Here is an 11,194-nt window from a genome sequence, read left to right as displayed (position 1 = left end):
ATTCCTCATGTATTTTCAGGAGTTATCTTGTGTGGGGAGTGAGACCAAGAGATGATGTCACTCCACACCTTATATAGTGTTTCCATAAAGCGGGAACCCTTTCTTTCAAGCCAAGTTACCAGCCCAGTTTGTGAAAAAATACAGGTACCAAGATGGAGTTCAGTGCCATGTGGTCTGGTCCTAATTTACATAACTTCAGGTACAAAAATGATACACGCACACATATATGATAATCATATTCAACAAATCATTACTTTTCCAATGACACCTCACAAGACATATATTGTACCAGATGCACCATAATTATGTAATAATCATACCACTATGATGAATATGGTGCAGCATCACAACCTCCTCTATTGACACCTCAAAGTTGGACAGTTCCTCATATGTGTCACCTAAAAAGAATGGCTCAGGTGTGGGAATCTCCCTCACATCCTCTGCAGTAAAGACTGATGCAAAGGTTTCATTTACTCTCTCTGTAACAGGCTCATCTTCCTTGGCTGCTCCTTTTCCACCACAATTGTCTAGTGACCCCATTGATTGTTTGGCAGTCTTACTGCTTCTTGTGTACTTTGAAAAACAAAAATTCTGTTTGTTTTTGTTTCAGTTGCTTTTGTTTTTCAGATCTTTTGAAGTCGTTATGCATGTGATGGGTTTGGTCACTGAGACCCCCTTGGGACTGTTGCCTGATGTGCTGAAACTACCTCTGAGCCAGTTTTCTTTGCCAGCTTGGGACTTCAGAACCCTGTCTTGTTGAGCCAGACATGCTAGCCTGCTGCAACACAGACCAGGGTCTGAACCAGGCCCGCAAAGCTGCAGGCTTAACTGAAAACAGCTCAGCAAGTACTTCTGTTCCCAGAACCCAGCTCCCAATGGGATCCAAACTCCAAATAAATCTGTTTGACTCTGTATAAAGCTTATACAGAGTAAACTCATAAATTATCTGCCCCCTATAACACTGATAGAGAGATATGCACAGCTGTTTGCTCCCCCAGGTATTAATCACTTACTCTGGGTTTGTTAATAAACAAAAGTGATTTTATTAAGTATAAAAAGTAGGATTCAAGTGACTTCAAGTAATAACAAACAGAACAAAGTAAGTTACCAAGCAAAATAAAACAAATCACACAAGTCTGAACCTAATACATTAAGAAACCGAATACAGGTAAATCTCACCCTCAGAGATGTTCCAATAAGCTTATTTCACAGACTAGACTCCTCCTAGTCTGAGCTCAATCCTTTCCCCTGGTACAATCCCTGTTAGTTTCAGCTAAGGAGGCAACTAGGTGATTTCTCATGACAGGCAGCCCCCTTTGTTCTGTTCCACCCCCTTTTATAGCTTTGTCACACGGCGGGAATCTTTTGTCTCTCTGGGTCCCCACCCCTCCTTCTAAATGGAAAAGCACCAGGTTTAAGATGGATTCCAGTACCAGGTGACATGGTTACATGTCCTGTGAGACCCCAAGTCTTCATTCTTCCTGGCCTGACTCACAGGAACACAGGAAGGTTTGCAAGTAAACAGAGCCATTTACAACCAATTGTCCTAGTCAATGGGAGCCATCAAGATTCCAAGCCACCATTAATGGCCCACACTTTGCATAATTACAATAGGACTTCAGAGTAATACTTCATATTTCTACCTTCAGATACAAGAATTATACATTCATACAAATTGGATGATCACACTCAGTAGATTATAAGCTTTGTAATGATACCTTACAATAGATCTTTTGCATAAAGCAAATTCCAGTCACATTATATTCACACTGATTAGCATATTTCCATAAAACATATGGAGTGCAACATCACAACACAGTATTGCCAAGCCCCATTCAAAACGTATAAGTCACTTCCCCCAAAACCATGAGATTGGTTTTTAAAATAATGAGATTTAAAAATACATTAATACATCATCGCATGGGACTGGTAGGAGAGAGACACAGCTGGTCACTGAGCTTCAGTCAGGAGTTGCAGCCAGTGGATTGGGGGGCTCTGCTCGATTTGGGCCCACCCATGACTACACCTCTCCTTCAGACACAGCCTAGTTTCCCTATGTCTCTGAGAGCATCTTCCCATCTATATTCCCCTTTCTTGTGGCAGCAGCCTTTGCTGAAACCTGTGGGAGCCTGGGACCAGTCACCATAATGTTCAGCCGTGTCCATGTTACTGGCCCAAGCTGTGAAGCAAAGCCCTGAGACTGCTTTCTCCCAATGAGACAGTCTAAGATGAGGCCCCTGTGGCTGTTGCTCCATTGTTTGGCAGTTAGACCCATTCAGCCTTAATGGCTGCAAACACCGGTCTGGTGACTGTGCTGAAAGGCTTAGTATCATCGTGACACTCCAACATTCCCTCACAATTCTACTACCTACCCCTCACTGTCACTCCTGAGGAACCCCACATCTGCCACAGACACCACGGTGCTTGAGTCACGGGGCTTCCCAGAAGCCAGCTGTCACAGGAGGCTGTGATAAGAAGCTTTTTATAGACAAACATCAGAGGTGTTGCTCTGTGGAACCCTGATATAGCCCCGATCTCAGGGTCTCAGAGTATCTGAGCACCTTGAAGGTATTTATCCTCCCGCCACCACTGTGAGGCAGGGTAGGGCTATTATCCACCTGTGCAGAGGCTCAGAGACAGCCAATGGCTGCCCACAGTCACACACGGCAAAGGAATCAAACCCAGCTCTCCGGAATCACAGAGCAGTGCCCAGACAACAGGGCCAGACTTCCAGCCATCTGAGTGGTAAGAAGTATGGGTGGATTCTCTGCTGCATCAGCAGAGATCCCCGCTTTGCTGTAGAGAGCAGGGATGGCAAGGAGCCAGTGACAGGGGTTTGATTCACTGTCCTGTTCTCCCCCTGCATCAGTGGGGTTTAGAGCAGCCTGGGGGCTGAGCTAAACTCTACCCACTGGTAACGGCTTTCAAGTGCACAGCTCATTCTTTCTAACTCCCTGCAGATGGGGGCTATCCCAGAGTGCCCCCTTGTGGACTGAGGTAGCCCTCCATACACCCTGCCCTTCCCTCTAAGGTCCATTCAATGACTTACTCTCAGCCTGGGATATTTAATACAAGAGCCCAATTTGAGGGTTCACATTAATTCAGTTTTCTGTAAAACACGAAGTCTCCTACCCTATGTCCCCATTCTCCTCCTTTCCTCAGGAGTCCCCCACCAAACTCCTTTTTGAGGTGAGAGCCCCAGACTCTCCAACATCCCTGGGGTGCATCCTGGGGGGCAGGGACATAGGCTTTGGGCTTCTCTTGGGCCCCCCAGCCCTGTGTCCACGGCAGGTGGAGGATCTGGTGCTCCTCACAATGGCTCTAGCTCAGCGGGCACTTTTTACCATGGCCCAGCTTTAGTTTCTGGCCTGGAGAGGGGGTGGAGCCTTGGGGGAAGAGGAGGAGAAGAGGGTGGAGCCTAACAGGGGAAGAAGAGTGTTGGGGGCAGCGTCACAGAGGGGGTGGAGCGCCTGCTTCTGTCCCTCTTTTGATTTTGAAAAAGTGGTCACCGTACAGTGAATTGGCTGGGTGGGATAGGAGCTAGCTGTGACTCTGTTGGGGAGTCACATATAGCTCCTAGTTCCTATTTCCACTCCTTTTCATTGCTGGGGTAACCCGAATGGAGGGGAGGAAGAGTGAACCTGGGCCTGAGTCTCTTCCCAGTACTCCTGTGTGTCAGACCCTCCTTCACACACGCAGCTCTGCTCTGCCTCGGTGGAGAGTGGGCTCAGAGATGTGCTGTGTGCAGAGCCATGAATCGGGGTAGGGGTTTTCCCTGAATGGCTTCTCCTGGGGCTCCTGCGTTAATCATGTGTCTGACATGACTCAGTCTGAAACACCTGACTGATGGCATAGGGAAAGGATGGGTGTCCGTGCCCCTTGAATAGCCCCTGCCTACAGCTGGTACAGCCCCATGGATCACACAGCACCCAGAGTGCTCGGGAAGGGCCAGGACTGCAACAGCAGAACAGTTCTGCACCGTTTTTCATGGCCTGTGAATGTTTAACCACAGACGAGACAGTGACAGGCCAGGTGTAATGGGAAACAACCTCCACATCCCTTCTCTTTATTGACTGTATTGAGAGGAATTCTGAGATCGGAGTAGGCACAGATACGGCTCTTTATGGGCCAGCATCCCACTGATCCCCTGGCTCTCCACGAACAAAGTCACATTTTAAATGCTGCTGCCTGCCTTGGTTTCCTTCTCCCAGTGGACTGACTGTCCTCCCTCACCAGCTGCTCTCCAATTGCTCCAGGCCCCCGACCCTGTCTGAACCTGTCTCTAAATAGTGGAGATCAGTAGCTCATGTCATCTTTGATTTAAGGGTCCAAGATAGAATAGGTGGCCCGTATTTTTCATCTCCCATATCATCACTGCTGGAGCCAGATGATGAACTGACCCTTCACTTGACAAACACCCTGATTATCCTCACACGAAGGTGTTTGCTTTTCACGCTGTACACAATTGGATTCATCACGGGCGGGACGAGCACGTGGATATAGCCCAGGGGAATCTGAAGCAAGGGAGAAAGGCCCTCCCTGAATCTGTGTATCACAGACAGGCCGATCATTGGCGTATAGAAGAGCAAGACGGCGCAGAGGTGGGAGACACAGGTATTCAGGGCCCTAAGACACTGCGCGTGGGACGTGATGCTCAGCACTGTTTTGAGGATCATCACATAAGAGAGAAAGATGAGCAGCGAGTCCAGCCCCACTGTCAAGAGTGCAACAGACAAGCCATAGATGCTGTTTACTCTGATATCCGAACAAGCCATCTTCATGACGTCCTGGTTTATGCAGTAGGAATGGGAGAGGACATTGGATCGACAATATCGGAACCGTTGAAGAAGAAAAGGGAGTGGGAGCATTACAGCCACCCCTCTTAGCACAAACACTAGTCCCATCTTGCATATTCTTGGCAGGGTTAAGATGGAAGTATATCTCAGTGGGTTACAGATTGCGATGAAGCGGTCAAAGGCCATCAACAAGAGCACAGAGGATTCAGTGCATTTGAGCAAGTGGATGAAGAACAGCTGGGCAAAACAGGCATTGAGGCTGATCTCTCTAGAGTTAAGTAAGAATATACCCAGTGTCGTCGGCATGGTGGATATCGATAAGGCAAGGTCTGTGACGGCCAACATGGAAAGGAAAATGTACATGGGCTCATGGAGCCTTGGATCTGTTTTTATAATAAATAGAATGACTGAATTTCCTACTATCGAAATAACATACATTAAGCAGAAGGGGATGGAGATCCAGAGATGGAGGTCTTCCTGCCCAGGTATCCCTGTGAGAAGGAACACTGCAGAGTTGAATTTGGTGTCATTGACAGCTGCCATAATGTACTGGGCAGGTCCAAGGAGTTTTCCTTCCTAAAAGGAAAAAGGACAGGAGACTAGATGATATTTAATGAGACATTTTTTCTGCACTCAGTGCAAATCTAGAGACTCCCAGTAGTTCAAGTAAGATCAGCAAAAATATAGTCTTGGACTTACACAACAAATAGGAAGATAGGCATTGCCAGAGTGGATGAGACCCATAGTCTATCTAGCCTAGTATCCAGTGAACAGTTCCAGATGCTTCAGAGGAAGTGGAAAACACCCTGCAATAGGGAGCTTTGAAATAACCTGCACCCACTAATTAGAGAAATTTTACGGCGCAAATCAGGAAGGTTTAGAGCCCATCCAAGAGTTTTATGAAACAATCCTCTCTACTCTATTTGGATTTTCTGGTTATCTATTAAAACATCCAGTCCCTCTTTGAATCCTGCTAAACTCTTGGCCCCATTGAAATCTTGTTGCTGGGAGTTCCACAGCCTACTTGAGTGCTGTGTGATTTTACAATTGTGACTTTCCCACACACACTCTTTCTGGCCCTCCATGTCTGAATGTGGTCCATTTTATCATGAGATGTTTGTAAACACTTGGGAAGTTCATGGGGAAAATTGTCGTATTTATCTGTCCTGCACTGAAGCTCTTTATAAAAGCATTTCATTGCCTCATTGTATATACTTTTTTATTTTTTCCACTCCTGACGCCATGTCTACATTATGCGCTGGATTGACGGGCAGCGATTGATCCAGCGGGGTTCGATTTATTACGTCTAGTCTAGATGCATTAAATTGCCCGCCGAGTGATATCGCATCAACTCTGGTACTCCACCAGAGCAAGAAGTGTAGCCAGAGTTGACGGCGGAGTGTCAGCCATCGACTTACGAAAGTTAAGACACCATGATAAGAAGATCTAAGTATGTCGACTTCAACTACATTATTCACGTAGCTGAAGTTGCATAACTTAGATCAATCCCCGCCCCCCCCCCCCGTATAGACCAGGCCTCAGAGTCCAAATTAAGCCACTGTCTCTTTGCAGTACATGAGACAGATTCTTCGGCACAAGTTCTTAATTCACAAAAATTGACTTGAAAGGCATCATTCCAGATTTACTTGTATAAATTCAATCAGAACTGGGCTCTATTAACTTTCCCTTACCAAATGCTCCCGGTGATAGGCTCTGACCCGTAAAAATCCATCCAAGAGGAGCTGAAGTGCTTCGCCTAGCCTATGTTGACTAAATCCAGAGAGTTCAATCATCCTAGAGCAGGGGTAGGCAACCTTTCAGAAGTGGTGTGCCGAGTCTTCATTTATTCTCTTTAATTTAAGGTTTCGCGTGCTCGTAATACAGGTTAATGTTTTTTAGAAGGTCTCTCTCTATAAGTCTATATTATATAACGAAACTATTGTTGTATGTAAAGTAAACAAGGTTTTCAAAATGTTCAAGAAGCTTCATTTAAAATTAAATTAAAATGCTGATTTTACGCCGCCAGCCTGCTCAGCCCGCTTCCAGCCTGGGGTTCTGTTCACCTAGGCCTGCAGTGGGCTGAGCAGGGTGACTCGAGGTCAGGGCAGAGGGCTGGGGTGTGTGTGGAGGTGCAGGGCAGAAGGCTGGGTGATGGGGGGGGTTCAGGGCAGAGGGCTGGGGGTGTGTGGAGGTGCAGGGCAGAAGGCTGGGGGGGTGTGGAGGTGCAGGGCAGAAGGCTGGGTGTTGGGGGGAGGTCAGGGCAGAGGGTTGGATGTGTGTGGGGGTGCAGGGCAGAAGGCTGGGTGTTGGGGGGAGGTCAGGGCAGAGGGCTGGGTATTGGGGGGACTCGAGGTCAGGGCAGAGGGCTGGGGCTGTGTGGGAGTGCAGGGCAGAAGTCTGGGTCTTGGGGGCGACTCGAGGTCAGGGCGGAGGGCTGGGGGTGTGTGGAGGTGCAGGGTAGAAGGCTGGGTGTTGGGGGGACTCGAGGTCAGGGCAGAGGGCTGGGTGTTTGTGGGGGTGCAGGGCAGAGGGCTGGGTGTTGGGGGGAGGTCAGGGCAGAGGGCTGGGGTGTGTGTGGAGGTGCAGGGCAGGGGGCTGGGTCTTGGGGGGAGGTGCAGGGCAGGGGGCTGGGTCTTGGGGGGAGGTGCAGGGCAGAAGGCTGGGTGTGTGGGGGGAGGTGCAGGGCAGAAGGCTGGGTGTGGGGGGGGGTGCAGGGCAGAAGGCTGGGTGTGTGGGGGGGTGCAGGGCAGAAGGCTGGGTGTGGGGGGGGGTGCAGGGCAGAAGGCTGAGGGGGTGTGGGGGTGCCGGGCGGAAGGCTGGGTGTTGGGGGGAGGTCAGGGCAGAGGGCTGGGGGTGTGTGGGGGTGCAGGGCAGAAGGCTGGGTGTTGAGGGGAGGTCAGGGCAGAGGGCTGGGGTGTGTGGAGGTGCAGGGCAGAAGGCTGGGGGTGGGGGGCTTCAGGGCAGAGGGCTGGGGTGTGTGGAGGTGCAGGGCAGAAGGCTGGGGGTGTGGGGCGTCAGGGCAGAGGGCTGGGGGTGGGGGGAGGTGCAGGGCAGAAGGCTGGGTGTTGGAGGGGACTCGAGGTCAGGGCAGAGGGCTGGGGGGGGTGTGGAGGTGCAGGGCAGAGGGCTGGGGTGTGTGGAGGTGCAGGGCAAAAGGCTGGGTGTTGGGGGGAGGTCAGGGCAGAGGGCTGGGGTGTGTGGAGGTGCAGGGCAGAAGGCTGGGGGGTGCAGGGCAGAGGGCTGGGGTGTGTGGAGGTGCAGGGCAGAAGGCTGGGGTAGGGGGCTTCAGGGCAGAGGGCTGGGGGTGTGTGGAGGTGCAGGGCAGAAGGCTGGGTGTTGGGGGGAGGTCAGGGCAGAGGGCTGGGTGTGTGGGGGGGTGCAGGGCAGAAGGCTGGGTGTTGGGGGGAGGTCAGGGCAGAAGGCTGGGTGTGTGTGGGGGTGCAGGGCAGAAGGCTGGGTGTTGGGGGGAGGTCAGGGCAGAGGGCTGGGGTGTGTGTGGAGGTGCAGGGTAGAAGGCTGGGTGTTGGGGGGACTCGAGGTCAGGGCAGAGGGCTGGGGGTGTGTGGAGGTGCAGGGTAGAAGGCTGGGTGTTGGGGGGACTCGAGGTCAGGGCAGAGGGCTGGGTGTTTGTGGGGGTGCAGGGGAGAAGGCTGGGTGTTGGGGGGACTCGAGGTCAGGGCAGAGGGCTGGGGTGTGTGTGGAGGTGCAGGGCAGAGGGCTGGGTGTTGGGGGGAGGTCAGGGCAGAGGGCTGGGGTGTGTGTGGAGGTGCAGGGCAAAAGGCTGGGTGTTGGGGGGAGGTGCAGGGCAGGGGGCTGGGTGTTGGGGGGAGGTGCAGGGCAGAGGACTGGGGGTGTGTGGGGGTGCAGGGCAGAAGTCTGGGTGTGTGTGGGGGTGCAGGGCAGAAGGCTGGGTGTGGGGGGGGTTCAGGGCAGAGGGCTGAGGAGGTGTGGGGGTGCCGGGCGGAAGGCTGGGTGTTGGGGGGAGGTCAGGGCAGAGGGCTGGGGGTGTGTGGGGGTGCAGGGCAGAAGGCTGGGTGTTGAGGGGAGGTCAGGGCAGAGGGCTGGGGTGTGTGGAGGTGCAGGGCAGAAGGCTGGGGGTGGGGGGCTTGAGGGCAGAGGGCTGGGGTGTGTGGAGGTGCAGGGCAGAAGGCTGGGGGTGGGGGGCTTCAGGGCAGAGGGCTGGGGTGTGTGGAGGTGCAGGGCAGAAGGCTGGGGGTGGGGGGCTTCAGGGCAGAGGGCTGGGGGTGGGGGGAGGTGCAGGGCAGAAGGCTGGGTGTTGGAGGGGACTCGAGGTCAGGGCAGAGGGCTGGGGGGGGTGTGGAGGTGCAGGGCAGAGGGCTGGGGTGTGTGGAGGTGCAGGGCAAAAGGCTGGGTGTTGGGGGGAGGTCAGGGCAGAGATCTGGGGTGTGTGGAGGTGCAGGGCAGAAGGCTGGGGGGGGTGCAGGGCAGAGGGCTGGGGTGTGTGGAGGTGCAGGGCAGAAGGCTGGGGGGGGTGCAGGGCAGAGGGCTGGGGTGTGTGGAGGTGCAGGGCAGAAGGCTGGGGTAGGGGGCTTCAGGGCAGAAGGCTGGGGGTGTGTGGAGGTGCAGGGTAGAAGGCTGGGTATTGGGGGGACTCAAGGTCAGGGCAGAGGGCTGGGTGTGTGGGGGGGTGCAGGGCAGAAGGCTGGGTGTTGGGGGGAGGTCAGGGCAGAGGGTTGGATGTGTGTGGGGGTGCAGGGCAGAAGGCTGGGTGTTGTGGGGAGGTCAGGGCAGAGGGCTGGGTGTTGGGGGGACTCGAGGTCAGGGCAGAGGGCTGGGGCTGTGTGGGGGTGCAGGGCAGAAGTCTGGGTCTTGGGGGCGACTCGAGGTCAGGGCAGAAGGCTGGGTGTTTGTGGGGGTGCAGGGCAGAAGGCTGGGTGTTGGGGGGACTCGAGGTCAGGGCACAGGGCTGGGGTGTGTGTGGAGGTGCAGGGCAGAGGGCTGGGTGTTGGGGGGAGGTCAGGGCAGAGGGCTGGGGTGTGTGTGGAGGTGCAGGGCAAAAGGCTGGGTGTTGGGGGGAGGTGCAGGGCAGGGGGCTGGGTGTTGGGGGGAGGTGCAGGGCAGGGGGCTGGGTGTGTGTGGGGGTGCAGGGCAGAAGGCTGGGTGTGGGGGGGGTGCAGGGCAGAGGGCTGAGGGGGTGTGGGGGTGCAGGGCAGAAGGCTGGGTGTTGAGGGGAGGTCAGGGCAGAAGGCTGGGTGTGTGTGGGGGTGCAGGGCAGAAGGCTGGGTGTTGGGGGGAGGTCAGGGCAGAGGGCTGGGGTGTGTGTGGAGGTGCAGGGTAGAAGGCTGGGTGTTGGGGGGACTCGAGGTCAGGGCAGAGGGCTGGGGGTGTGTGGAGGTGCAGGGTAGAAGGCTGGGTGTTGGGGGGACTCGAGGTCAGGGCAGAGGGCTGGGGTGTGTGTGGAGGTGCAGGGCAGAGGGCTGGGTGTTGGGGGGAGGTCAGGGCAGAGGGCTGGGGTGTGTGTGGAGGTGCAGGGCAAAAGGCTGGGTGTTGGGGGGAGGTGCAGGGCAGGGGGCTGGGTGTTGGGGGGAGGTGCAGGGCAGAGGACTGGGGGTGTGTGGGGGTGCAGGGCAGAAGTCTGGGGGTGTGTGGGGGTGCAGGGCAGAAGGCTGGGTGTGGGAGGGGTTCAGGGCAGAGGGCTGGGGTGTGTGGAGGTGCAGGGCGGAAGGCTGGGTGTTGGGGGGAGGTCAGGGCAGAGGGCTGGGGTGTGTGGAGGTGCAGGGCAGAAGGCTGGGGTTGGGGGCTTCAGGGCAGAGGGCTGGGGGTGTGTGGAGGTGCAGGGCAGAAGGCTGGGTGTTGGGGGGGACTCGAGGTCAGGGCAGAGGGCTGGTGGGGGTGTGGAGGTGCAGGGCAAAAGGCTGGGTGTTGAGGGGAGGTCAGGGCAGAGGGCTGGGTGTGTGTGGGGGTGCAGGGCAGAAGGCTGGGTGTTGGGGGACGGTCAGGGCAGAGGGCTGGGTGTTGGGTGGGGACTCGAGGTCAGGGCAGAGGGCTGGGGCTGTGTGGGGGTGCAGGGCAGAAGTCTGGGTCTTGGGGGCGCAGGGCAGAAGTCTGGGTCTTGGGGGCGACTCGAGGTCAGGGCAGAGGGCTGGCGGTGTGTGGAGGTGCAGGGTAGAAGGCTGGGCGTTGGGGGCATGTCAGGGAAGAAGGCTGGGTCTTGGGGGGACTCGAGGTCAGGGCAGAGGGCTGGGTGTTTGTGGGGGTGCAGGGCAGAAGGCTGGGTGTTTGGGGGACTCGAGGTCAGGGCAGAGGGCTGGGGTGTGTGTGGAGGTGCAGGGCAGAGGGCTGGGTGTTGGGGGGAGGTCAGGGCAGAGGGCTGGGGTGTGTGTGGAGGTGCATGGCAAAAGGCTGGGTGTTGGGGGGAGGTGCAGGGCAGAGGGATG

General features: G+C 55.1%; 1 protein-coding gene across 1 annotated transcript; it reads right to left on the bottom strand.

Annotated features, from left to right (window-relative positions):
* Window positions 1–4,403: 4,403 nt before the first annotated feature.
* LOC135892271 (olfactory receptor 51G2-like) lies at window positions 4,404–5,339 on the bottom strand. The gene has a single exon (XM_065419975.1). It carries the CDS (start codon window positions 5,337–5,339, stop codon window positions 4,404–4,406), a length of 936 nt encoding a protein of 311 aa, XP_065276047.1.
* Window positions 5,340–11,194: the final 5,855 nt, after the last annotated feature.

The sequence above is a fragment of the Emys orbicularis genome, chromosome 1, assembly GCF_028017835.1.
Source record: "Emys orbicularis isolate rEmyOrb1 chromosome 1, rEmyOrb1.hap1, whole genome shotgun sequence".
NCBI lineage: Eukaryota > Metazoa > Chordata > Testudines > Emydidae > Emys > Emys orbicularis.
The sequence above is the reverse complement of the archived record's forward strand: the minus strand, read 5'-3'. Positions and strand labels throughout refer to the sequence as shown.